The 26475-nt window shown below is 44.5% G+C and overlaps 1 protein-coding gene across 1 annotated transcript in view; it reads right to left on the bottom strand.

Moving 5' to 3' along the window:
• MYO3B (myosin IIIB) overlaps positions 1–26475 on the bottom strand; it is a 1488954-nt gene that overhangs the window by 1158956 nt on the left and 303523 nt on the right. Inside the window, exons 5-6 of the mRNA XM_086956107.1 lie at positions 20533–20637; positions 17801–17884 (exon numbers count right to left, since the gene is read on the bottom strand). Of these exons, the coding sequence (XP_086812233.1) occupies positions 17801–17884; positions 20533–20637 (189 nt within the window). The remainder of the gene's footprint in view (positions 1–17800; positions 17885–20532; positions 20638–26475) is intronic.

Here is a 26475-nt window from a genome sequence, read left to right as displayed (position 1 = left end):
CTTGAATCCAACCCTTGATGTGCAGAGCAGAGCCACTGGCTGTGTGCATGAGGGGAGACTTCAGGTCCATTTACTGTGCCCAACCCACCATTCAACCAAGTCTATTGGGCACGGCCTAATGCAGTGCACAGTGGTTTTTGACTGCCGCGTCAACCCTGTGGTCTGGTATAGTGACAAATCTATCTTGTAGTCAACTACATGTGGATCCCGTCTTTGCATGTGCACAGATACATTGATGGAAGGGCTTGGATATGATAGGTGGGGCTTTGCACCCACACCACCATGCAGCCCATACCCACTGTACACGACCTTCGGCTGTGCACAGCCATCGCTGGCTTTTGTAGAGATCATATCAAGAAAAAGCTGAATATTTTAAATGTATGACAAATTGTGCACAGCTTTGTCTAGCAGTGCTAATGTACTTAGCAAAAATATAAATTCTGAAAAATGTATACAAATGTACATATACGTTTTTTAAAAGACATGGGAGCCTGCAATTTCTGTATCAAAGTCAGAACCGAATTTGTTTATTACAGGCCTCTTGTGACATCTCTAGTCACTTGTTATAAAGATATTATGTAGCTACTAAACTGTACCGTCCTGACTTCGTCAGACACGGTCGCTCCCACGCTCCCTGGCTCATGGTGGTATCGTTACTCATTGACTGAATACCGACTATCTGTGTGCTGTGTGTGTATCTGTGTACTTCTAATTTTGCATTTGCATTAGCGCTTCTGGTAATTTATCGGTCTTCCTAATTTGTGCCACTTAATAACGCTACAGCGTTTCTGGTGTTCTGCATCGCAGCATTGCTTGTATTGTTTGTGCCATTTAAACAGCGCATCGGAAACGGAGCTGCGCTCTATCTGTGCACAATAACGCTGCCAATTTTAAAGCGCTTGTGAATTTCATAACAGTGCCCCAGCCTCACTCGACTTTTCTCCGCCTCCATTTTGTTTGTTGTTGTCTCCCTGAGCCCTTCCTCCTCGCCACGCTCCCGCCTCCCTGCTGCCCCTCCCACGCCCCTTCCCCCTCGTAGTCCTTTTAATGACTGATGCACCCACGCGCAGCGTCCACGCGCTACGGACACGCCGAAGGTGCGCCAAAGGTAAGCCCGTCTACGCCCGTCCGCGCCTGGACCGCGCCCAGCGCCAGACCCCCTGCCCCTCGCGCTCTCCAGCCCCCCCGCATCACCTATGATGCCGCCTCCCTCCTAGCCCTTGACCCCGGCCGCGCCCCCACCTGCGTCCAAGCCGCTCCTGGACACACCCATGGACCCTTCTCCTGCTACTCCTGCAGACTCAGCGGCACCGACAACATCTCCGCTATGACCACAACACAGATTCCCGACCCCAACCACCTACAATGCATCCTTCTCAACACCCGCTCGGTCCACAGGCACGCCATTGACCTTTGGAACCTACTAGACACCATCTCTCCTGACGTCGCCTTCCTAACGGAAACATGGATGAACGCTTCCTCCGCTCCTGACATCGCCATCGCTATCCCTGATGACTATAAGATTACACGCAAGGACCGCACCGACCATACAGGAGGTGGAATCGCTATCGTCCATAAGAAATCAATCCGCATCTCAACCAGCTCTGACGCCAACCTCGCTAACTCCGAACACCTTCACTTCCAGATCCACATCGACCCCAAGACCACACTCAGAGGCACCCTCCTCTACAGACCACCAGGACCCCGCGCAAAATTCAGTGAAGACATCACGGACTTCATCACTCCACACGCGCTCCCCTCCAAAGACTACATCCTTCTGGGAGACCTCAACTTTCATCTTGAAAAGATCAACGATCACAACACCGCCACCCTCTTGGACAACCTCGCCAACCTCGGACTTAAACAACTGGTCACTTCCCCCACCCACATCGCAGGTCACACACTCGACCCCATCTTCACCTCCAGCAACCATGTCTCCTTCAGTCACACTACGGATCTCCTCTGGACTGACCACAGCTGCGTTCACTTCACCTACAACAAGCCGAAACCCATCATCCACCTCCAACCAACTCTACAAAGAAACTGGAACAAAATCACCACGGAGCAGATCTCCACATCACTCCTTCAAACCTCCCCAACCCTATCTTCTAACGCCAACGAAGCCGCCTCCAACCTCACCCTTTGGTTATCCAACACCGCCGACACCTTAGCACCACTGAAAAAACGTCAACACAAACTTGGCAACAAGAAGGCCTCATGGTTCAACGATGATCTCAAGAAGTCCAAGAAACTGTGCCGCTCCCTTGAAAAGGCCTGGAAAAAAGACCCATCCACCAGCAACAAGGACGCCTTCAAAAGCGCCATCCGTACTCACCACCAACTGATCCGAAAAGCCAAGAAAACAGCATTCAAGGATCGACTTGACAACAACGCCCACAACAGCAAGGAACTTTTCAACATCGTCAAGGAATTTTCCAACCCCTCGGCCAACTCCAACGACATCACCCCCTCTCAAGCCCTCTGCGATTCCCTAGCCTCTTTTTTCCACAACAAGATTGCTGACATCCACAACAGCTTTGACAACCAACCCGGAAGCCAACCCACCCTACCATCAGCTGACCATCTTCCCCCCGTTAACACCCTTAACGCCTGGAACCCAATCTCCACTGAGGACACCATCCGCCTGATGAATTCCATCCACTCTGGATCCCCCACAGACCCATGCCCTCACCACATCTTCAACAAAGCAGACTCCGTCATAGCTCCGCACCTCCGAGACGTCATCAACTGCTCCTTCAACTCCGCTACCTTCCCAGAAGACTGGAAACACGCTGAACTCACCGCCCTTCTGAAAAAACCAACAGCAGACCCCACCGAACTCAAAAACTACCGCCCCATCTCGCTTCTTCCATTCCCGGCCAAAGTCATCGAGAAAGCCGTCAACAACCAGCTCGCCGCCTTCCTCGAAGCCAACAAATCACTCGACCCCTCACAATCTGGCTTCCGAGCCAAACACAGCACTGAGACCGCCCTCATCGCAGCAACAGACGACATTCGAACACTACTGGACAATGGAGACACAGTCGCCCTCATCCTCCTCGACCTCTCTGCAGCCTTCGACACAGTCTGCCACAGCACCCTTCTACAACGCCTCAGAAACATCGGAATCCAAGGAAAGGCACTGGAATGGATCACCTCGTTCCTCACCGGAAGAACCCAGAGAGTCCGCCTCCCACCATTCAAGTCCGAGGCCTCTGAAATCATCTGCGGCGTACCACAAGGATCCTCACTCAGTCCCACCCTCTTCAACGTATACATGAGCCCCCTCGCGGCCATTGCCCGCCAACACAACCTCAACATCATCTCTTACGCGGATGACACTCAATTGATCCTATCTCTCACCAAGGACCCCAGCACCGCCAAAACTAACCTACACGAAGGAATGAAAGAAGTCGCCGAATGGATGAAACAAAGCCGTCTGAAACTGAACTCAGACAAAACAGAAGTCCTCATCTTAGGTAAATCCCCCTCTGCATGGGACGACTCCTGGTGGCCGGAAGCCCTCGGAAATGCACCCATCCCGACAGACCACGCACGGAACCTTGGCGTCATCCTGGATTCTTCACTCTCAATGAACAGACAAGTCAGCGCCGTATCCTCCTCCTGCTTTAACATTCTTCGCATGCTCAGAAAAACATTTCGCTGGATCCCCACCGAAACAAGGAAAACAGTCACCCACGCTCTAGTCACGAGCCGACTGGACTACGGAAACACCCTCTACGCAGGTACCACCGCTAAACTCCAGAAGAAACTACAACGAATCCAAAACGCCTCAGCCAGGCTCATATTAGACATCCCACGCAACGAACACATCTCTGGCCACCTTAAAGACCTCCACTGGCTACCCGTTAATAAGAGGATTACTTTCCGACTACTTACCCACGCACACAAATCACTCTACGACATCGGACCAGATTGCCTCAACTCCCGACTGTCCTTCTACACCCCCTCCCGCCAACTTCGCTCCTCCAGCCAAGCCTTCGCCACTGTACCTCGCATCAACAAGACCACCATGGGAGGCAGATCCTTCTCATACCTGGCTGCCAAAACATGGAACTCACTCCCCGCTTACCTTCGCCTCAACCAGAATCACCTAGCCTTCAGAAAGCAGCTTAAAACGTGGATATTTGACAAATAATCCTCCTCCCCTTCCTAAGCGCCTTGAAACCCTCTGGGTATGTAGTGCGCTATATAAATGTTATGACTTGACTTGACTTGACTATATTAGTTATTACACTTGACATCTGATGATACAATATCTCCTCACAGAGTCAGCAGACAAGGGGAACAGCAGAGCACAAGACATAGTTAAAGCAACATAAACATAAACAAATCCTGTTTTTTCATTCTTCTGGTCTATTTTTATAAATGATATTTGATCAGCAGAAAGAAGATATTTATGGAAATATTCTTATTTTTTTGCATGCTTTAGGTAATTATAGGAAAGAGATAATCTCTATGCATTTTTTTTGCAACAAATATCGAACCGTTAACAGCTTTTTGGTGTGTTTAATTTTGCTTTTCTGATTCTTCATGTCTGAAAATATCCTGTCCCAGATTTACCATTCTTTGAAGTAAGGCAATGCTGCACCAGAGTTGCTGTGCTGCATTGCGACAAAGGAAGAGAGAAAAATGCACCATGTCATGCAAGATATGGTGCATTTTGTTTCTCTCCCACAGCACTGGTGCACTTTTGGTAGCCATGTGGCAACGTACACATCCTTGCGCCACAGTGCAAGGGTGTGTGTACACTCTGAAGCATAGGTTTTATACTGGAAGAGATCCCTTTTAGTAAAAAATATGCTTTAATGCTTTTCCACTTTGTATGAGTGCTGAACAATGAAGCACATATGCAAAGTAGGAAGAGCAAGGAAAAATTAAAACATTTCCTCTCGCTATGTCTGTCTCAAGGAGGCGTACTATTTAAGCACAAATCCATGTATACCAATGCTTGTAAATAAGAAATTAAGTCAAAAGCCACCCATGGGTGGTTGCATAGGAACACTCATGCACCACCCATGGAACATCCCCTTGATGCAAAGTATAGCAAAGCAGCACAAAATGCAACTTTGCATCACTTTGGGATACTACCCAATGCAAAACATGACCAGTGCATGGAGAAGCCACGAGTTATAGCTAATGTAGTTTTGCAGCACAAAGCTGCCCATTCTTTATATGTCACAAAGTCTGAGAAAGAATGAGATATGACACACACAATGAACTTCCACTTTTGCACATGGGTTCTACGTGTCCTTATGATTCTTACACGTTACGCCTGGCACTGCTGATGCAGAGAATCTTTATTATAGAATGTGTAGTCCTTACATCGAATTTTCACCACCTTTCTTCAATAATAAGAGATTTGTCATAAGGGGTAAGACTATCGACAAGTTGACCAATTTTGCATACTAAGGGAAGATTTTTAGTAACACTATGAACTGGGATTCTCTCATCACTGCAAGGGTACAACATACTAGCCGGGTTGTGGAGGGGTTATTCCGCATTGCCTGCAAGCTAGGCCACAAGCCAGTGACAGAGCTGGTTACCCTTTACAATGCCAAATGCTTATCTGTCGCATCTTATGGGGCAGGAGTTTGGGGTTACCATAAAAGCCGCCATTTACAGGTTTTGGAAAACAAATTTATAAAAAGGCTATTGTAGCCCCCAAACAGAGCTCCCACACTTTTTTTTCATTATGAGCTGGGGTGGATTTTCTAGAGGATTGAATAGATATTGTCCCTTTGCTCCTTTGGGCAATAATCTGGCTGTCTGAGGACTTAATGTACTCAAGGGATGTCATCAAGGATTGTACCAACCTAAACAACATATTGCCTATCTATTGGCTCTGATTCGTGAGAGTTAAACTCCATGAGTTAGGCTTGGGGCACTACTATTACAACCATGCTAGTATCCACTCAAATGCGAAAGCCATTATAAAAGAGGCGCATTATTCTAGGGCAAATATGTGCCGCTCACAACTGGTAGTGACAGGTCCCTCACACTTGTTCTCTGCACGACAGCAATTTTATTTAACTTTATTACCAACGTACTGACACCATTTTTTTCTTACCAGACTCCGTTTACGCACTTTGCACTTTTCCCGAAACAATCAGGATGGGTCAATAAACTCATGCCTTAGCTGTGCGACAATTTGGCAGCTCAGAGCACTCTGCACTTTATGTTGTTCTGCCCTCTTTAAAAAGAGCAGAGGGGAATTTGTTTGCCCCACTTTTGAGGGAAATTCGTACTTGTACTTATATTGATGGTTTTCATTTTTTGCACTCTTTGTCTACTTTTCCTATTTGCACTGCAGTTTCCAATTATAGTAAAGTTGCAATGGCCATTCGAAAACACTATAAGTCACATTGGATGAACAGGGTATTTGTAAACTCTAATCACAAATACTCATATTCATGAAATGTAATGGTTGGCAATATAGTCTGTCGTAGTCGGTATTTGGTGCTAGGGATTATATCCATTTCCTAACTGTCTAAACGCTAAGAAATGTTCGTTTTTATTGATTTTATTTATGTTATTGTACAAATACGACATGAAAATTTTAAAGTGTAATGCATGTTTATCAAACGTTTATGGTCCTTGAAGGCAAATAAAGTTACTTTGACTAATAAGAGATGTTCTGAACTGAATTACTTAATTAACAGTTACCTGGTGTTGATTAATAGAAATGGCTGACCTGTATTAATAAAGTGTTTATTACTATTAAAGGATTTGCCATTCTAAAAAAGTTAAATATTGAATAAATGAAATACTTGAAGTATGTAGTTTTGACTAAAACCCATCCTTTTTACACTTAATTTATAATTGTAAAGAAATTCATTAAAATAATCTTTATGTGGATAGGATGCTAGTATAGGTCAATCAATATTTCATTTGTAATGTATACATGAATGTTACATGTATGTACTTTCAAATGTCACACACAGTTATTTATTCATATCATTGTGCAATGTGATTATCTAATGAGTATTAATGCCAAATGAACTAAAAGTACTAAAGCAATGTTATATACTTAAGTATTTAAATGGGCACATGCATATTAAATGCTGGTTAATGATTTAATGTCTTAAATTAGCAGGGTTTCACTCAAAAGGAATCTTGTCCAATGAGAACTTACTGTGTTTCCATACTCTAAGCTGAATTGCTTTCTTTGCAGGTGTTCTTACACACATTAGCATTAGAAATGATATTTTCTTGTAAAAGTGTTAGTTGCAGTGGCTGAGAACAGAATGCTCACAATAAGTACATGGGAAATCTGAAGATGAAGAAAGAGCCATTGTACTCTGGCTTGAGTATGTGACCAAGACGATGTTCCCATGGCTAGGGTGGCATCTTTTCTTCTTTTTGTGGACAGTATACAATATGAATCCATGTAAGTATTGAAATAAATACAATGGATGTTGCAACCAAAGGGGATTTTCCAATGGACTCAATGGATTGCAACTTATCATTTTGCCATGAATGAGTGGCAGATCTCTCAGACCGCTGAGGGCAGATAATCTCAGACTTTTCTTGCAGAACTACTGTGTTGAATCCCTTTCTGCAGCACATGAAGATCTTTCCATGGACTCCAACCTGAACCATTTCCTCAAATCTCCCTTGAATTGACTCTTAAAAGACTTTCTCTGGTGGTGTGAATAGACCAGCACATATATTGGACCTACGGAAGACTCTTGACTGAGCTTCTGCAATGCTACTGCTAATACGTCTTGTACTCCTTTGCCTTATCCCTATAATTTTCTACAGTTATTCGATTACTGAACTCTGAGCAATTAGGTGCCTTGATCTATGCTTGAAGGACTTAATTGCTAATGCATAGAAAGGATCAACTTAGATTGTATTCAGAGCATTGGGTCCTTATGTTATGATTTGTATTGCAGCTCTAGAGCTTCTCATATGTTTGATAACTGTCCGTCTAAACTTTTTCAGGAGACTCGGTCTCCCTGTTGCTATACTGAATTTCTATAGTCCAATCTTAAAAGTGATCTATTTGAACCGGATTACTAATTTGCAATAAACAACCTTGTAACTGGCTTCTGATTCCTGGACCCCATAGTGTAGCCAACTGATTGCACTGTTTAAGTAAATAAGATTGATAGGACAAGAAATGCTAACTCTCTTTCCCCTTAGTTCGATGGAGAAAGATCCATCGGAGGACCAAGTTGGCAAGTAAGAAAGCATGAGGAAATGTTCCAGTTAAGGAGGTAAATCCTCAGTTTCCAGTGGGCCGAGAACTGGATGATTAAATCTACTGGGTCAGTAGTGTGGTCGAGTGAGGCGACAAGACTGTATGGAGGTGTGCGACTTATAGTAAGTTGAAGGTGGTGCGTAAATTCTACATTTAAGTTATAACTATAACTTTAGAATTCCTAATGTTTCTATATTTTAATTTGGGTCTGCATAATTAATAACGTTTTCTTAACTATAACTAAAACATCAGTTTTTTTATTTGAATTTAAATGGGTTTTAGTTTTTTAATAAAAACGTATTTTAAATTGAAGTTTGAAGTGTCATTCAGTTGAGCGTTGTTAAGTGGAGTGTCATACAGTTTAGAGGAGGAAAGTGTCATAGAGTGTAGTTTGTAGAGTGTAATATTTTACAGTGGAAAAGAGTGGAGTGGTTTGGCATAGCATACAGTGGAGTAACGGCTAATACAGTGGAGTGCCGTGGTAGATGTATAGAGGAGTGGTGTATCGTAGAGTGGAGTGTTGTATTACAAAGTGGAGGTGAGTTTCATACAGTGCAGTTGAGTGTCACAGACTGCAGTGTTGTGGAGTCGAGGGTCGTCGAGTAGAGTGCCCTTCAGTGGAATACAATATTGTACAATGTAGAAGGCATAGAGTGGAGTTTAGTGGAGTACAGTGTTGTATAGTTCAGCGTTGGCGAGTGGAGTATCGCACAGTAGAGTGGCGGAGAGTCTTGCACACTGTAGTGTCATATAGTGGAGTGTTGTAGAGTGTTGTGTCATACAGCGGACTGTGGCACAGTGTCAGACAGTGGAGAACAGTGTCATACAGTGGAGTGCTGTGTCGTATAGTGGAGTGGAATGTCGTAGAAAGGAATGTAGTGGTGTGTCCTATATTGTCATACAGCATACTACAGTGGGCTAGGGTGGGTGGTCATAGACTGGAGTAGAGTGGCACAAAGTGCCATACAGTATAAAAGAGTCTTGTAGAGTGGAGTGCATAGAGTAGTGTAGGGTGTCGCACAGTGGAGGGGCATAGAGTGGGTTGTTGTACAGTGGCGTAGAGTGAGGTAAAGTATTGTGTAGTGGAGTTGACAGGAGTGGAGTTATGTAGATTGTTATAACATAGTTTGGAGTGAAGTATAATAGAGTGAATTTGTGTGTCTCAGAGAAGAGTGGCAAGGAGTGGAATGGTGTAGAGTAGAGCAAAGTGTCATAAATATGAAAGCTGTCTTGTACAGTAGAGTGCACTGTTGTTTCGTAGACTGCTGGAGAGTCTTGTAGAGTGAAGTAGAATGTTGTACAGTGGAGAGTATGGGCAAAGAGGGGAGTACAGAGTTGTGAAGTATTGCAATGTATGGGCATAGAGTGGAGTAGAGTGTAATAGAAAGGTGTACAACGTAGTAAAGTTTTGTAGAGTGGCATACAGTGGAGTAGAGTTTGGGAAGGTAAAGTTATATACAGTGGAGGAGAGTGTTGTAGAGTAGAGCAGTCTAGAGTGGAGTGTCGAACTGTGGTGTAGAATGGGGTAAAGTATCGTACAGTGGATTAGAGTGGAGTGACATGCAGTTTTGTACAGTTGAGTGCCATACAGCAGCATACAGTGTAGTATTGTAAAGTGGAGTAATAGAGTAGAGAGGAGTTGTGTGTCAGAGTAGAGTGCAGTAAAGTGGGGTGAAGTAGTATAGAGAGGGTTGCATAGAGTGACAGAGTGGAGTAGAGTGTTGCACAGTGGCATAGAATAAACAAGAGCTTGACTGGAGAATACTGTTGTATAGTGGAGGGCTGACAGTGAAGTATTATGTGGTACAGTGGAGGGGTGTACAGTGTTGTTCAGTGAAGTAGAGTGTCATAGAGCGGAATAGAGTGAGGTGGCATGGAGCGGAGCTGGGTAGAGTGGTGTGGCATTCAGTGGAGCTGGTTAGAATGGAGTAGTGTGGAGTGGCATTTTGTGGAATGTATGAAAGTGGCATAGAGTGGAGTACAGTAGATTGGCATAGAGTGGAGTAGAGTGTTGTAGAGTCGGCATATAGTATAGTGTCATAGAGGGTGGTAGAGTGTAGTGGTATGGAGTGAAATGGCATACAGTGGATTAGTGGTGTATAGTAGAGTAGTGTGTCAGAGTAGAGTGGAGTAAAGTGGGGTGGATTGGCATAGAGGTAGTTGTGTAGTGTATTTTAGAGTGGAGAAGGGTGTCATGCAGTAGCACAGAGTTCAGTAGAGCGTTGTACGGTGGCACAGAGTGGAGTAGAGTGTTGTCCAGTGGAGTGTATAGGGATAGAGTGTAGAACAGTGTCATACATTGGCAGACAGTGTAGTAGAGTGTTGTGTGGTTGACTTGTATAGAGTAGAGTGCTGTAGAGTGGAGCAGCACAGAGTGATCAGTCGTGCAAAGACGTAGAGTTGGGCAAAATGTCGTACAGGGGAGTCAAGTAGAGTCTTGAGTAGCGCAGAGTGGAGTAAAGTGTCATAGCGTGGAGTGCCGTGTCGTACAGTACAGTGACATGGAGTAGAGTAATAATCCACATGTGTAAAGCGCGACCAATCACCCGTAAGGGTCTTTAGGCGCTGGGGGCCGTCGGGAAGATTAAGCAAGCTATTGCCCAGAGTCACATGGTGCTGGGCTAACCTGCCGCCGGAGCCGGGGATCGAACCGTGATCCCCAGATTACAGCGTCAGTCGCCCTGGCCGCGGTGCCACATCTCATCAGAGTAGAGTGAAGTGACATAGCATTCACTGGAGTAAAGTGAAATAGAGTGACGTGGCATGTGGAGTGGTATGGGGTGTCATATAGTGTGGGAAACTGGTTTAGAGTGGAGTACAGTGTTGTAGAGTGGAGGGAGTTAGAGTGCAGTAGAATGTGATACAGTGGAGTGGCATAGAGTGTTGTAGAATCAAGTGGCATACAGTGGTGTTGAGTGGCATAGTGTGGGGTAGAGTGGAGTAGTGGAGTAGAGTGGAGTAGTGTGTTGTAGAGTGGAGTAAATTGTGATGGAGTGTCATAGAGGTAGTCGTGTAGAGTGTTGTAGAGTGGAGTAGAGTGTGGTAGAATAGCATAGAGTGGACAACAGTGTTGCATAGTGACAGACTAGAGTGGAGTAGCATAGACTGGATTTGAGAACCCCACTAATTCGGGTGGGCCACACCTGTGTGTAGCTACTAGGTCGCTAAACCAAAATAGGTAAGCTGCTCCTGTTGTAACCTGGGAATCAAAGAAAGACAGGGACGAAAGAAGAAAAAACATGGGAGGAGTCAATGTACACCTCCAAAGGACACATTGTTAAGTGCAGCTTACATATATAAAAATATAGTAGGCTATGGAGTAGACAACATCAATGTGAAAGATTGGAAGTCTGGCTACTTTTCCTGCGGTGGTAGATGCCGTAGCGGGCGTGGGAACTGGCTATAGCACCACATCATTTTGGAGTCTGTGCCCACTTCTGTGAAGAAGTTGTTTGCTGTATTACGGGATTTGTTCTGATATATATATATATATATATATATATATATATATATATATATATATATATATATATATATATATATATATATTTGAGCTCCTGATGCTTCTCTTCAGAGGCTTTAACGGAGACGGTGCGTGTAAACGTTGGACCCAATTTGCCATTTTCATATTACACACCCACCAATGGGAAGCTCATATGAGACTGTGCATTGTGGGAAATGCGGTCCGGAATGCACACAAATCACGTCCTGCATGGACCCTGTAAGCGGGCTTCCCCTTCTTTAATCCTGTTCTCGGCTGCTGACCCACGTTGCCGGCATGGTGAATACCATGTTGGGTGGCCCCCTCAGCATTACGGGGTGGTGCGCGCTCCGCGGCAGGACGGCAGTGTATTATATTTTGCTTCAATTATTGTCCCTCAGGTGAGCAGCACTCAGCCAGCAGTTTTTTCATGACAGGCAAGGACGAGAACATTAGTGAAGCCCCGGGGCTTCACTCATGTTAGGAGAGGTGTTGCACTGCCCCCGTCCTGGTGCCCTCCATGTGCTTATAACTTTGCCATCCTTTGACGAATCTTTTACAAAATGTGCCAAAAAGTTTCTCTTTTTTGATAAGATCTTATCTTGAAAGTTTGGGGGTGATTGGTCAAGGGGGGCTGGGAAAAAAGGGGGGTCCCAAAAGGTGTTTCTCAATGCATTTTCCATAGGAAACTTTAGACAAGGCTACAGGTCAAACTGCTGAAAGGAATTACACCACATTTGGCAGGGAAAAAGGTATTGGTTCAGAAAGTACGCTTTTGTTTAAATGGTGTAAATCCGTTCAGTAGTTTTTGAGAAATATCACATGTGACAGATATCGATATTCGGGACTTATGACATGTGATTGGCTGAGGGGATACGAGCACGAGCTTGCATTTGATTGGCTGTGAACAGTTGAAACTAGGAAGTGTTGCTAGCCATTTTGTGATTCAGTCTGTGAGCTGGCATCTCTGACCTCTACAAGCCATTGGACCATAGTTCTACCTCTGTTAGGCAATACTCAAAATTGAGCTGGCATCTCTGACCTTTACAAGCCATCGGGCCATAGTTCTACCTCTATTAGGCAATACTCAAAATATACCGCAGCTGTGTCTGTGCCAGATACCCCTTTCACGGTCCCTCTCCCCACATCACTGGCTCACGGCTCGCAGGTCACAGGAAACCGGGAGGACCTCTGTATGTTGTGGTGTACGAAAAACACACCTCCGTGCACAGAAACCCCTATCCGGCTAGCTATAGTATGTCATTCTTTTTCGGTACTACAGCGGAGCTACCAATGATTAGATAGCCTAGAACAATGCGACTGAGGTCTTCTCAGAATTCGTGGAAACAAGACACTCTTTCGGTTAGACACTCATACCTGTTCAGAATGTGAGTAAGCAGAGACTTTGTATAGTTTAAAATGTTTCTTTCAACTAACAAGCTCTGTAATGTAGTACACGTGCTAAGGTGAGCAAAGAAATGCATGTAAACAATACAATCAGCATAGTTGCAATTGCATAAAGTAAGAATGAGGTAAGGATTTTATAATGTCAGTGGATTAAGGCAAATAGCGCTGAACACCCTTCGTATGCTACAAACATAGTTTATTATATTAGTGGAAGACCTCTAGCTGATTCGTTCTCCATACTACAGCAGAGCTATCAATGATTAGATATCCTAGAACAATGCGACTAATGTTCTCTCAGAATTCGTGGAAACAAGACAGTCTTTCGCTTAGACACTGATACCTGTTCACAATGTGAGTAACTAGAGACTTTGTACAGTTTAAAATGTTTATTTCAACTAATCAGCTCTGTAAAATAGTAGTACACGTGCTATGGTGAGCAAAGAAATGCATGTAAACAATATAATCAGCATAGTTACAATTGCATAAAGTACGAATGGGGAAAGTATATTATAATGTCAGTGGATTAAGCCAAATAGCGCTTACCACCCTCCCCCTGCTACAAGCCATATTTATTATATCAGTGGAAGACCTCTGGGCTTGGACAGCAGAACCCCCTACCTCAAGTCTTATATGATAGGATTTAAATCTCCGGACAAGCGCAGCTCTTTCTCAGGAAAGATTGTTCTCTAAGTGTGTGTCATTTGCATCCTGTGCAATATTAAAAGCACTCCAAATTTCAGAAGCAAAGGTTTGTTCCATGTTATGTCTATATGTGCGTGGGACGGGCCAAAGCTGAATAACCAGCAATGTTGTTTTCTGCTCTTTAATATGGCGTACAGACAAGAACAGAAGCAGAAATAGTGAAAGGCAGACAGTTCCCATGCGAAGCAGCGGAAACAGAAGAGTTTACGAGAAGTAATATATTTACAGTTGTGTGGAAAAATCGGCTAAATGGCTGTGATGCAAGGTACGAACTCAAGCACTTAGGAATGTTCGTTGGCACCTTGTAACTCCCACAACAAACTTAGGTGGCACCGCCAAATTAATCCATCAGTGTGTAAGAGCAGTAAGCTGCAACAGCTTCCAACAGGAAATCATTATTTTTGTCCGCAAAAGTAGACGCCATCCAATTCAGCAATTCGAAGGAGCAAACGTGCTAATTGATTATCGGTGCTTCCAGCACCATAGCACGGCAACTTGCGTGGTAATCGATGTAACTCTGTTGGAGAAAATCTTGTGCAGCCGAACATACACCCCACTGAGCTAGTACACCAAGTCCAGCAGCATATGCCATTATACCAATACCGGAACATTCACGCTCATAATTCACCAATGGGTTCATCAGTAAAGAAAAATCCGGTTCAGGCGATGGTGTGTTCGTGAGGCACAGATCCAACGCCCATTGAAAGGGTCAGCACATGCATTAGAACACTGGCTGGATGCAAGCATACCAGGGATAGCGGAAAGACAAATTGTAAGCCATGCTGAGAGTGGCCAGGGGCAAGGGACCATAATAGTCAAGCATGCGGTTGCAAATTAGCTGTAGTAGGGCTGGGTTGTGAACGAGCACAAGTGGAGCAACCATTTCTGAGCATGCACATGAAGAAGAAAACTCTGGCAGCCAAAGCTAGTTGAAGTGGCAAACTGCAGAAAATGACCTTCCCATTGTGACCGCGCGACCCTGCATGATATTCTTGGCAATTTTGCTATAATCGAAGCGATCGCCCGCATTGCCCTTAATTGGCTTGGCGCTTCTTCGAGGACCCCGACCCTGGACCACCGACTTTCGCATACTGATTCTACTATACCGCTTCCAGAGCTATGTCTCCTTTTGTCTCTTCTACGGCAAATGAGGCTTGTAACTGTTAGGCATTTATTACATGTCCTGATGATGATTCACATATTGGTTTAGTTGGATCGAAACGCCGTCGACAAAATTGCGCACCTTATACATTTATGAACCTTGATGTCACTTAAAATGTAAAGGTGTATTAATGTTCTGTTTGACATTTGAAACTGTACAAATAACAGAACCGTAAGCTTTTGCCTAAAAGCCCTTTGTGTTTTACGTTTCCCAACTGTACGTTTCATGAATGCTAAGTGTGGTACAGGCTTGTGCCCCACCTTGTAAATTGCTGATGAAATTGTTGATACTACTAAATGAGTAAATATTAGACCTCTGTCCGGCTGGACATGTCATATCAATATAGAAACGACTCTGTCTATATTTATTAGACAGAGTCTAATAAATGCGCTTGTAAGGGACCACTGTTGTTTAAAATATAATCTACTGCCATGTCCCTTGCTGACTTTATTGGGTGCCCTAGTTGTCTTCAAATATATCTAGAAACCAGTGCATCCGCTCGCAGCTGTGTGCCAGCGAGCCGTTGGGCTGACAGCTCTACGTCTGTGAGCCACCCAGTTAGCTCATAGGTGTGTCTCTGCTAGCAGGCTCGACGGCCCGTAGCTCTCCCTCTGCGAGCCGATATATCTATATTCACTGAAATAAACATAGGTTTTACAGACGTTACAGTTAGAAATTAGCATTTAAAAAACCATTCAAATTCACTGAAAAAAACATAGGTTTCAGGCAAGTTATAGTTAGCAATTAGCATTTAAAAAACCTTAGAAATTCACTGAAAAACCCATAGGTTTCAGGGACGTTGTAGTTAGTTGGACATTTCACTTGTACAAAGCCAGAGAAATTCCCCCGTTATAGTTAGTTCAGTTAACTATAACTCACGCCCCTGCAATGCACTGCTGATGACGTCACATATTACAACATTCAAGACATGGTCAGTGACATCACTAATGACATCACTGGTGACATCTCAAATGACATCCCTGATGACATCATTCACATGACAATCTGATGCACCTCCTCACACCCTAATATAACCTTTAATACAAAACCATCGAGACACCAATATCATTTACTACAAACGCACTCACTAATTCCTAGGTCTACAGAAATATGCACTCATTCATCCATACAACCATTAAAACATGTAGTCACTGCTCGACACTATCATATGCACACATACACCTATACAGACACTCACACACCACCACTCATCCTATGCAGTCATGCACTCATCGTAGTCAGCCATGCAAAGTATCAATCATAGTTACATTTACTCACCTACATAGTTCTACATACACCACCCCATTTACTCATACAGATACTAACGCATACTTACTCTCTTATATAATCACTAATACAAGTAAATACTCATCCATACAGCCACTCTCACAATTACTGACTCTCACATATAGTCATTTTATATACTCCAACTCTCACATAGACTGTCTTTTACATATGTAGTTACTTGGACATGTACCACTGAGACATCCAATCTCTCACCAACACATCCATACACACACTCACCCGCCCATACAGCTATTTCCACATGCACTCTTAAATTATACACCCAGTGAATCCATCACTCATACATCTATGCACAGAGTCACACACCTCCCACCCACCCACACACACACTCAGTTTTCCATATAAATACTCAGGCAACCAATCAATAACCCATATAGACACTCATGTAGCTGCTGATCAACACATGTAGCAGCTTACTCAACAACAGACATACTGATACAGACATTCAGACAGTTTAGTCACTAACCCATGCATTGAGTAAGACACATTGTTTCACTCACTTATACAGTCAGTCATGCACCTACTAAATCCTTCATCCAGACACTTATTCGCCCACTTCTTCTTCAATACACCTTGGCATATATTTAAAACATATTTACATTTTACAGGAAACACATTCACTGGATGATTTCATCACTGATGTAATCAGTAATGTCATTTGAGATGTCATCAGTGATGTCATCATTAATGTCACTGACTATGTCATGAATGATGTAATATGTGATGTCATTAGCAGTGCATTGAGGGGGCGCAATTCATAGTTAGCTAAACTAACTATACCGGAGGAATTTCTCTGGTTTTGTATAAGTGAAATGTCCAACTAACTCTAACGTCCCTGAAACCTTTGTTTTTTTCAGTTAATTTCTAATGTTTTTAAATGCTAATTTCTAACTATAACGTGCCTGAACCCAATGTTTTTTCAGTGAATATATATATATATATGTATATATATATATATATATAAAAAAAGAAATATATATATATATATATATACACACACACACATATATATATATATATATATATATATATATATATATATATATATATATATATATATATATATATATATATATATATATATATGTATATATACATATATAATATATTATATAATGGACATAACAATAATATAACACATAGGAATTTATGTATCTGGGATTCTAGGATACAGGTTGGGTTAGTTATCTGTGAAGAAGCAAGAACTTCAACCGAATGTTAGCAGGGGGTAGCAGAATGATAGTGTACCTTGATTTAACAGTGAAGGGATGCAGCTTATTTTGTAGTGTTTCACTATTCAAAAAGAGTCCAAACAAACTGCCATGTAGATATATCAAAGTATACTGTGAGCTTATACATAAACAATTCGCATGTTGGTTAAAATTATCTTTTTTAAAGTGTTCATTATATTTTTACTGTACAAAATATTGAAATAGAAACAATACTATCCTTTGCCCGGGTGCCTGTGCTTACCCTGCCTGCCCTTTAGCAGGAGCATTCGACATTAAAGCATTACCTTGCCCAGGAAGGTGAGGTGTTGGACAATCAGATGTGCACTTTCCGTCTTCCCAGCACCGCTTTCCCCGCTGATGATAATGCACTGCCACAGAACAGAAATAATGAAGTGTAAATGATTAACACAGCACTTCTGGTGAACTCTGAGGCTCAACCAGCTATACCACAGTATCAGCATAATGGACCTTTTACCTAAAAGCTTTTCAACTCAGGCATTCAATTCTGACATCCCCATTTATCCGAAACACGTGTTGCAAATTGCTTGAATGAAGAGAGCTTTGATGAAAGGTTACCTATGTTTTGGCAAGCAAATCATACACACAAGACTTAAAGCTGATAACCCCGTGTAGCTGTAAGTGTGAATGAAGACAGTGCAGAGTGGGCGTGTCAGAAGGAGCATCTCTTGTGTCAGGAGACAGCCAGTGACAAGAGTTCTCTTCATTTGAAGAAGTCTGTGATGAGAAACGCACTGAGGTACGCTCAGCCTTTAGCAAAGCCTCTCTGGCGCACAAGGCTTCCCGCCAAACTTGCTGCCGGTGGAACATCATACCCGAAGCACGTATCCTCACAGAACGAGGACATACATACTTAACTTGGAAATGTCTACATTACAAAAAGAACAATTCTTCTTCAGCTATACTCCTGAAATTAGTTCTCCATTCTGGTTGCGTTGCGCCTGGCCCCTGAATTTGCTATTTTTAGGAAATGAAGGAAACTAGGATGCAAAAAGACGAGTTGGTAGGAACAAGAAGAAAGATGGATGCAAAGTCTTATGGATGTTTGATGATGCGATCCGTTCTAAAAGGCTTCTCTTTATAATATGTGACTACCTTTCAATACTCGGGAACTTTGTAGGGAAACCCTTCTCTGAATTTTAACAGAGCCAGACATTTTCGTAACGAGGTTAGTGAGACAAACACCCATGGGTGAAGTATTCATTGATTTAATGGAAAATTTAGCAATACTTGCCTATCCAAGAGGTATTACAGCTTTTCATCCAAGTCTTGCACTACATACACATTTAGCCTCCCCCTTACAAATACTGTATATTTATTGATTTTTGTAAAGTGCTAAACGTTACACCATGCAGTCATTATAAAACACAGAAAAGAAGAGAGAGGAAGTAGAGTCCAAACAAATGTGAGGTAAAACACAGATATCCAAAATTCTTCTCTGTTCTTACTGGCACAAGAAAACAGGGGAATGTCTGTATGAAATGTTTCCTGAATTGTAGATGGTGATTGCAACTGTAATTGCATTTATATAGTGCTTACTACGCCACATTGAAGCACAATTTTGGCAAGTTGCACGCCACTCCGGAACCCATTAAGGACTAGTAGTGGATTAGTGTAGGGAGATAAGAAATTTATTTGGGCTGTGGACATGTGAGTTTGTTATTTGGATTGAAAAAGAACAGTGGACGAACAGAAGAGGGTTTGCATTTATATAGCACTTGCTACCCCTGATGTGTTAAATCTTTTTTAGTGGGTAGCACATTACTCCAGAACCCAATCAGGATTCGTGGGGAATTAGTATAGGGAAATATGCAATTAATTTGAGCGGTGGACATGTTGGTCTGTTAGCTGGATTGAATGGATAGAGGAGGGAAGGGTCTTTTTTGGAGCCCATAGCAGTAGGAGGAGGTTTGGGATAAGTAATGGGGAGGTGGAGGGTCTTGAGTTTAGAGTTCCAAGCATTCCAGAGGTTAAGGTTATGGGCACCCAGACATCTGCCTTCTTGTTATAGGCATTTGAATGGTCTGTAGATTCATCGAGTAAGGATTCCTAGATGGATTGTTGTGTGGAGCCAGTTTTTGAAGACAGTCAGGAAATTTGCGGGCTATTGAGAGTTTGGTGGATATGGCACACTGCAGCCAACATGGCCGAGTACCCTGTCGGCCAAAGTAATGGTCTGTCTGCCCTAATTAGAGTTGGGTGAACCATCTTGGTACTTGTGGCTCAGGCCGTTGGTTCCGTATTCAGAAACCTTACACTGACCCAGTAACAGACATCAGGCTAAGTAGATCAGAACCTTCGCCCTATTTATGGTGGCCATTATGAGATACTTCCTTTCCTGTCTGGGAGCATCGGGAAAAACTTGAACATACCAAAAATAAAAATGTCCCCCACACTCCCAGGGAGTCAAGGTCTTTATTTATTTGGTTTTAAAAACAAAACTCTATTTTCAGAATTTATTTTTGAAAATCAAAATTATTTGCTAGGCGGTCACGTCAAACATGGTAGCCACTCAGTAAACTTTAAGTGCTTGCAGAGGAGCTTCTGTTTGTTATTACTGCAGAAGTTGAAATCAGTTTGAAACCAAGCACCATCGCACAAGAGCTGATCATAGGGCCAGTTCATTGTCCTTAATTGGTGCACTGAATGCACTACAATAGGCAGTAACTTCAGCTGCCTTCTGCCTCATTAATGGAAATCTAGTGACCATATTCAGTAAGTGAGTACCAAGCAGATGAGCTACAGGCCACCGAGGCAGCTCAGTCATCTCCCACAGATCAGCAACTGCATTTAACAAGATTCCACTATAAGTGCAGGTGAAATAGATTAGTATGCGGATGTACACCTATTTATGAGACTTGACGGCTATGCGTCAGCAATACCAGACTAATCGTGCAGCACCCTTCAACAGATAGCCTTTTCTTCATGCCCCTCTAGAAACAGAAAACATGAAAACGCCACATTTTTGAAAGAAACATTTAAAAATGCTACTTTTCACCTGGTCTTTGCTGAAAGTAACCATCCCTTGGTAAGCAGCATCAGCCGAAGCAAATATATGTGGAGGATTTGAGGATCTCTTGACGCCATGATACAGCTTAGAAAACTAAAAATACAAAATAAATGTAAATTAAAGCATATTTCAGGAGCAATATTTTCAGAACGTTAATAATTGGCAAGTGAAAGCAAGAATAAGGCCGTTTAAAAATGGGGCAGTACCAACTATAGTGCATTAACCCTTTCGCTGCGGCGGCTATTCTGCCACAGTGCTAAGGGGCGGAGGGGCCTCGCGGCGCTCCCACGCTGGTGCGGAACCGTTTCATCACGCACCTCGGCTGAGCTGTGCTTGTGACGGAACGGTTCCGTCACGGCCCCGCCCGCTCAATAGAATGTGCCGCGCAGGCGCGAAATCAGCGCCGGGCGCGCGCTGGGCCGTGACGGAACCGTTCCGTCTCCAGCACAGCCCACCCGAGGGGCGTGACGGAACGGTTCCTTCACCAGCATGGGAGGGGTTAAAGAAATGTGACTGAACAACTACTCGCCATAGGATCACACAGAGAATTTACTGTCAGCTTAAAGTGATGGCAACCTCAGAGAGAGAACTATTTGTGGGGAAAAAGCTCTATAGGTTTTCCTCCACTCCAAACTCTCTTTCCTAAGAAATCCCTCACTAATCAGTCTACATTATGTGAGTGTTCATTTTAGGATCGTCTCTGTGTTGCTTCCCTTAAACTTGGTCTAGTTAGGTCGCTGGCTTCATTTTCTGATTTATGTATACATTTTTTGGCATTGAATAAATAGAAGAATATGCTCTCCATCATTTGAAAGTATAGCTGTCTTCGCTTTGGGGTTCCCTGTTTGTTTTTGCAACTTGAAACAGATGTGTTAGCAATTAGTTATTTTCGTCACATAGGCTGCACAACAACATGCAATGAAATTTCCTTCACAACTATTGATCTGACCGTGATAAAGTGAACATAAACATACAACTAAACTCATTAAAAACCGTTATTCAGACCTTAAGGGATTGCATTGGCAAGTTTTCTAAAGCCCTAAACGATAAAATGGAGAATATCACTCTTCATGTTTCTATTCCGATTAATAATCCCTGTAAAGCTGAGAATAATAAACGCCCTTTACTTTCCAACCACACCAGGGAGGACAGTTAGCAACTGGGCGTCTAGGGTTTCAGGTAGGATTTCAACAATCGGACATCATGTACATAGGGGCACAAATCAGTCGCCTATCCAGCAGAACAACCCTTTGCCAATGCCAGTCCAGGGGGGTAGAAGACAAAAGTCTCCAACACAAAAGGCCCGCTCACTTAAATACCCCACATATGTCTGCTTCCAATACAACCTACACTGACGATTCCAATTTAACATCCCCGCCTTTGGAGACCCGCAAAGGGCACCATAACATATATATGGTCAACGTACCCAAACTTGCACCAGATGTAAGGGAGTTGCATGGTTTACTCGTTAACAAAGCCATCCAATGGATTAGGAAAGTACGAGGATGAAGATTCAACATTAGGGAGGGTATGTTGGGTACTTACAGATACACTTGCATACACCCTGTGTACGATCATATAGGGCTCTGCTTTGTAAACTATAACCTTGTTGAAGGGCTTATAGTTTTGGAATACAGAATTAGACCGGATATAAGTTCCCAAATCGGTCTAAAATGCAACCTCCCGCAAAGGGTAACAGATAATACACCAGTGACCATCTTCAACCATCGTTGCACTTACAGACCAGCCCACACAAGCCAACCCCTCTAGCAGATCTGCCACAGGTAGACTAACTATGTGAGACCCAGAAGAAGGGCATCACAACAAACACAAGTGGCAAAACTCTCCATAAACCTACACAACTAATAGCGGTCCTGGTGGGCACTCCCTGTAACAGAGGAGGTAAGTAAGGCAATACCAACTGCAAGAAGCCCTGGTAATTTTGAGGGTAAAACACCTGAGAGTAATGTTATGACTACCTACCCCAGTGGGCAAGGCTCTGAGACAGTCCACATCATGAATTTACTCTCCTCAAATGTAGCGGGCATGAGAACAAAGCTAAATGATCCTGAATAGGGTTCATTCATAGATGGCCATTACATCGTGCTACTGCAGGAGACATGTGTCATGTCCTATGACCCAGGAACTCACACAGGACACGATGTTGATTTAACAGGTATTCCTTTATTTCACTGCTTACAGCATGCATGGATCATGACCTCTTGTCTCGAGGTCCAGCAGCAGAAAGTTCCCTCTCTCCACCCCTTGACCGGATGTGGTGTCCGGTGTCCCCTCGCCTCGGCGCTGTCCAAGGGTCCTAGCGCCCTTGTCCTGGACACGGCATCTCCCCCCTTGTTGCAAAACAAACATTTTTATTTTTTTAAGAAAGAAAAGAGAGAGAGAGAGAGAGAGAGAGAGAGAGAGAGAGAGAGAGAGCGAGAGAGAGAGAGTGAGAGAGTTGATGATATGCGATGGCCCATAGGCCCCTTCATTTACACCTGCTCAATTAGTCTCTTTGGTTCCATGTATTTCCTTCTTGATCGCTGTTTTCTGATATCCGCTTGAGCTTCTTCCTTTTGTGTGTCTTTCTACAGTTCTTGCTTTGACCTTTCCGCTTCTCTTGCTTCTGCCTTGCTGACATGCGAAAGGTGCCCTGTGATGTGCCACTGGTCAACTGCCGCCTTTGCCATCCGTTCTTTTGCTTTTGTCATTTTCAACTTGCCTCCGGGGAGCTCGTTGCCACATTTCCTCGCTTGTCCTTCTTTGACCATTGCGATGCCTCCTTTATGTCTTTTTCGTTTTGTCGCATGTCTTCCTTTCTTTTCATGGGCCTTTATTGTTGCGTTTGCTGTTTGATCTCTTGCAGCAATGTTTCCTTGTTCCCCACTGTCTACCCTTCTTGTGTGTGGTAATATCATTCTTCTTGACTCCCTTGTTACTGTTCCATTTCCACTTTCTTGTGCCACCACCTGTCTTCGGTGATCTTTTCATTGTTGGTGTTGTGCCAAACCTGTTTCCAGTCCTACTTGGTTGCCATCTGCATTTGATTCCATGTGCAGCCTCTGGTCAGCATGTGCTAGGTCATCTTCTTCCGTCATAGCACGTCTGATCTCTTTTGATGCTTTGTGGTGCTCTTCAGTCCATGTGAAACTTTTACCTTTGTTTGCTAACTCCCCTGGACATGGGCCTCGATGTGGAAATTCTATGTCAGGACCAGAGGCTTCAGATTATGCTTTTCTCTCTTTGCTGTTTATTCCACAAAAGCACATAGCAGCCAGAAAAGCAACCTATTTCCTTGCAAAAAATATATGTCAAGCACCCAACACGGGTCGAACATATTAACATAAGAAAAACACATGGGATAAACTACAACTCCCATCAGTCCAAGAACCATAGTCCTTTCATAGTGTCCATGACGTTAAGGTAGGGCGACCATCTTATGCTCCCTTCCTCTTTCTTCGCTGCTTCGCAGCCAGTTTAGTGCCTTTTTCCCTCTCTCCACTTATAATTCTATGGTGGGATTGTTTGGGGTGGCACTGTGTGGATTTTTCTTGAGTTATTCGGGGACTCTTCATTGCGGGTTTTCACTTATGTGTTTTCTTCCCACAGAGCCCCGTAATTTCTTATTTTTGTCGCGGGGACATTTTCGCCCCTGACGCGACTGTCCCCGCTGTTGCGGCTCGCATGCATTGCCGCTAGAGGGCGCCGTCGTGTCTCGTTCTCCTCGGCGTGATTTCCCCTGACGGGAGTCGCGCTGAGGAGGACGACAGCGTCGGAGCCTTTGGTTGCTGCCTCACCTTGACGCCTGATCCTGGGTTGTATTACCCCATTTCTACTTGACGCCCCGCGCAGGGTTTGTATCAGTGGGTTACCGCTACTGACGCCTACGGGCTGTTCTCCCAGCACTTGCCGTTGGACGGCGGATTCCTGCAGTTTGTCTTTCAAGTGCGCTTGAGAGGTGGCAGAAGGCCCAGTCTTTCTAAGAGGGCGTGCGCACTTTCGGAGGGGTGCTGCCTCTTACTTTCTGGGTTCCCAGATTCAAAATCCTTGCTAGACTTGGGTTGGCCCATACCCACTGGTACTTGGAACCAGTTCCAAACTCCTTTCCCTAACCTCGACCTTGACTATGGCGGAGGGTTTCTACGTGGAAGAGGAGGAGACCCACCAGTACCTGGGGGACGACTAATTTTACGAGGCTGTTGACCAGTCCATTTATAGGTGTGTTCAGGAGATTGTGGGCCCGATGGAGGATAGACTCTCGGCCCGTATAGTCGAGGAGTGTGCAAAGCTGGCCCCAATTACCCTTGCGGCCCACGGGGCTTCCCCCTCCGCTGCTGAAGGTAAACCCCCTGCACCTAAAAGGGCGTGTAAGTACGGGGGTTCGGGACCCTCACAGGGCGTGGATAGGGACGCCTTTGACCGCCTCAGAGATGCGTTCCTGGCTAAGGCGACCGGACCCGAGCCCTCTGGGTCGCTCCCAAACCCGGGTGCCTCAGCGTCGACAGCGACAGACCCTTCCTCACCGGGAGGGCTCTCCCCAGCGGACACGGACGATGACGATGGCGACTCGGTGCGCTCGTGGCGTCCGTCCGGATCAGCGACCGAGTTACCCCATGACGCTTCAGGGATGCTAGACCCGGACGATATCATTCATCCGAGGTCGGCGGCCTGGGCGCCAGGCGAAAAAGTCGCGAAGTTCGTGGCGGGTCGTCTACGTAAGCCACTGGAGAAAGAGGCACGGGCTTGCCTAAGAGGAGAGTGTCCGCGGCCGATGCTGGAGGGCAAAGTGGCCTTGACCCCAGAGTTAGACGGCAAAATGGCCACCTTTATGGCCAAGTTTGTCAAGGATCCTCGCAAGGGCATTGATTGCTCGGGGCGTTAATGCCAAGATAAATTGTTGGACACCATAGGCCCTTTGACCAAGATCCTCGATATGGCGGAGGAAGCCAAGGTCTCAGGCTCCGTCATTTCCCCGGAGATCCTATCCAATTGGGCGCAGAGAGCGGTGATCTTCTTGGGGAATGCTAATTGCGCCCTTTCGACCGAGCGTAGGCGCTCCTTGTTAATCAAATTGGATCCCAAATTAGGAGATTTGGCCTCCTCGGAGGCAGGTGCGGTGGCACAGGGCGGTCTTTTTGAAGACCTTTTCATAAAAGAACTGGGGAAGTTCGTCTCCACCTTCTCGTCCCTGGATAAGGCCTAATCCACCATTAAAAGGGTATTCAACCAGCGGGGGCCAGTCGTGGTAGGGGCCTCACGACCGGCCGTGGTGGTCAGAACCAGCAGAACAAGGGACAAGGCTCCGGCAGAGGTCAATACAATTCCTCCGCAAATTATACCAACTTTTACCCTTCCAGAGGGCAACGTTTCAGAGGAGGCCGCGGCAACTACCGGAATGATGCAGGAAACGGAAATTCCCACGGTGAGTGTAATCCCAGCGGACACTGTCCGAATAGGGGGGAGGCTGGCTTGTTTTCCTGACGCTTGGTCAGCGCTCACGCGCGATGCATGGGTTCTTCAAACCGTGTGCGGTTTCCTTATAGACTTCTACGATCGACCGTGTCAATTAAATGGGCCACGTCCCATTCTTTTTTCCCAGGAGGATGCCCGGTTGATCGACGAGGAAGTCTCGTCGCTGTGCCGAAAAGGGGCCATCTGTCGATCGACAAGGCATCCTGCAGGTTTCCTCAGCAATATTTTCCTAGTGGAGAAGCCGGACGGTGGAAAGAGATCGGTGATAAATCTCTGGGAGTTCAATGGTTGGTTGGTTTACAACCACTTCAAGATGGAGGGCATCCATCTTTTGAGAGACATTCTCCTGACCAACGACTGGATTGCCCGTCTGGACCTAAAAGATGCTGACTTTAGTGGTTCCAATCCACCCGTCGCACAGGCGATTCCTTCAGTTCCTCTGGCGGGAACAGGTTTACG

This window comes from Lissotriton vulgaris, chromosome 2_1, assembly GCF_964263255.1.
Source record: "Lissotriton vulgaris chromosome 2_1, aLisVul1.2, whole genome shotgun sequence".
Classification (NCBI taxonomy): Eukaryota; Metazoa; Chordata; class Amphibia; order Caudata; family Salamandridae; genus Lissotriton; species Lissotriton vulgaris.
Note: the sequence above shows the minus strand (reverse complement) of the source record. Positions and strands in the feature narration are given on the sequence as shown.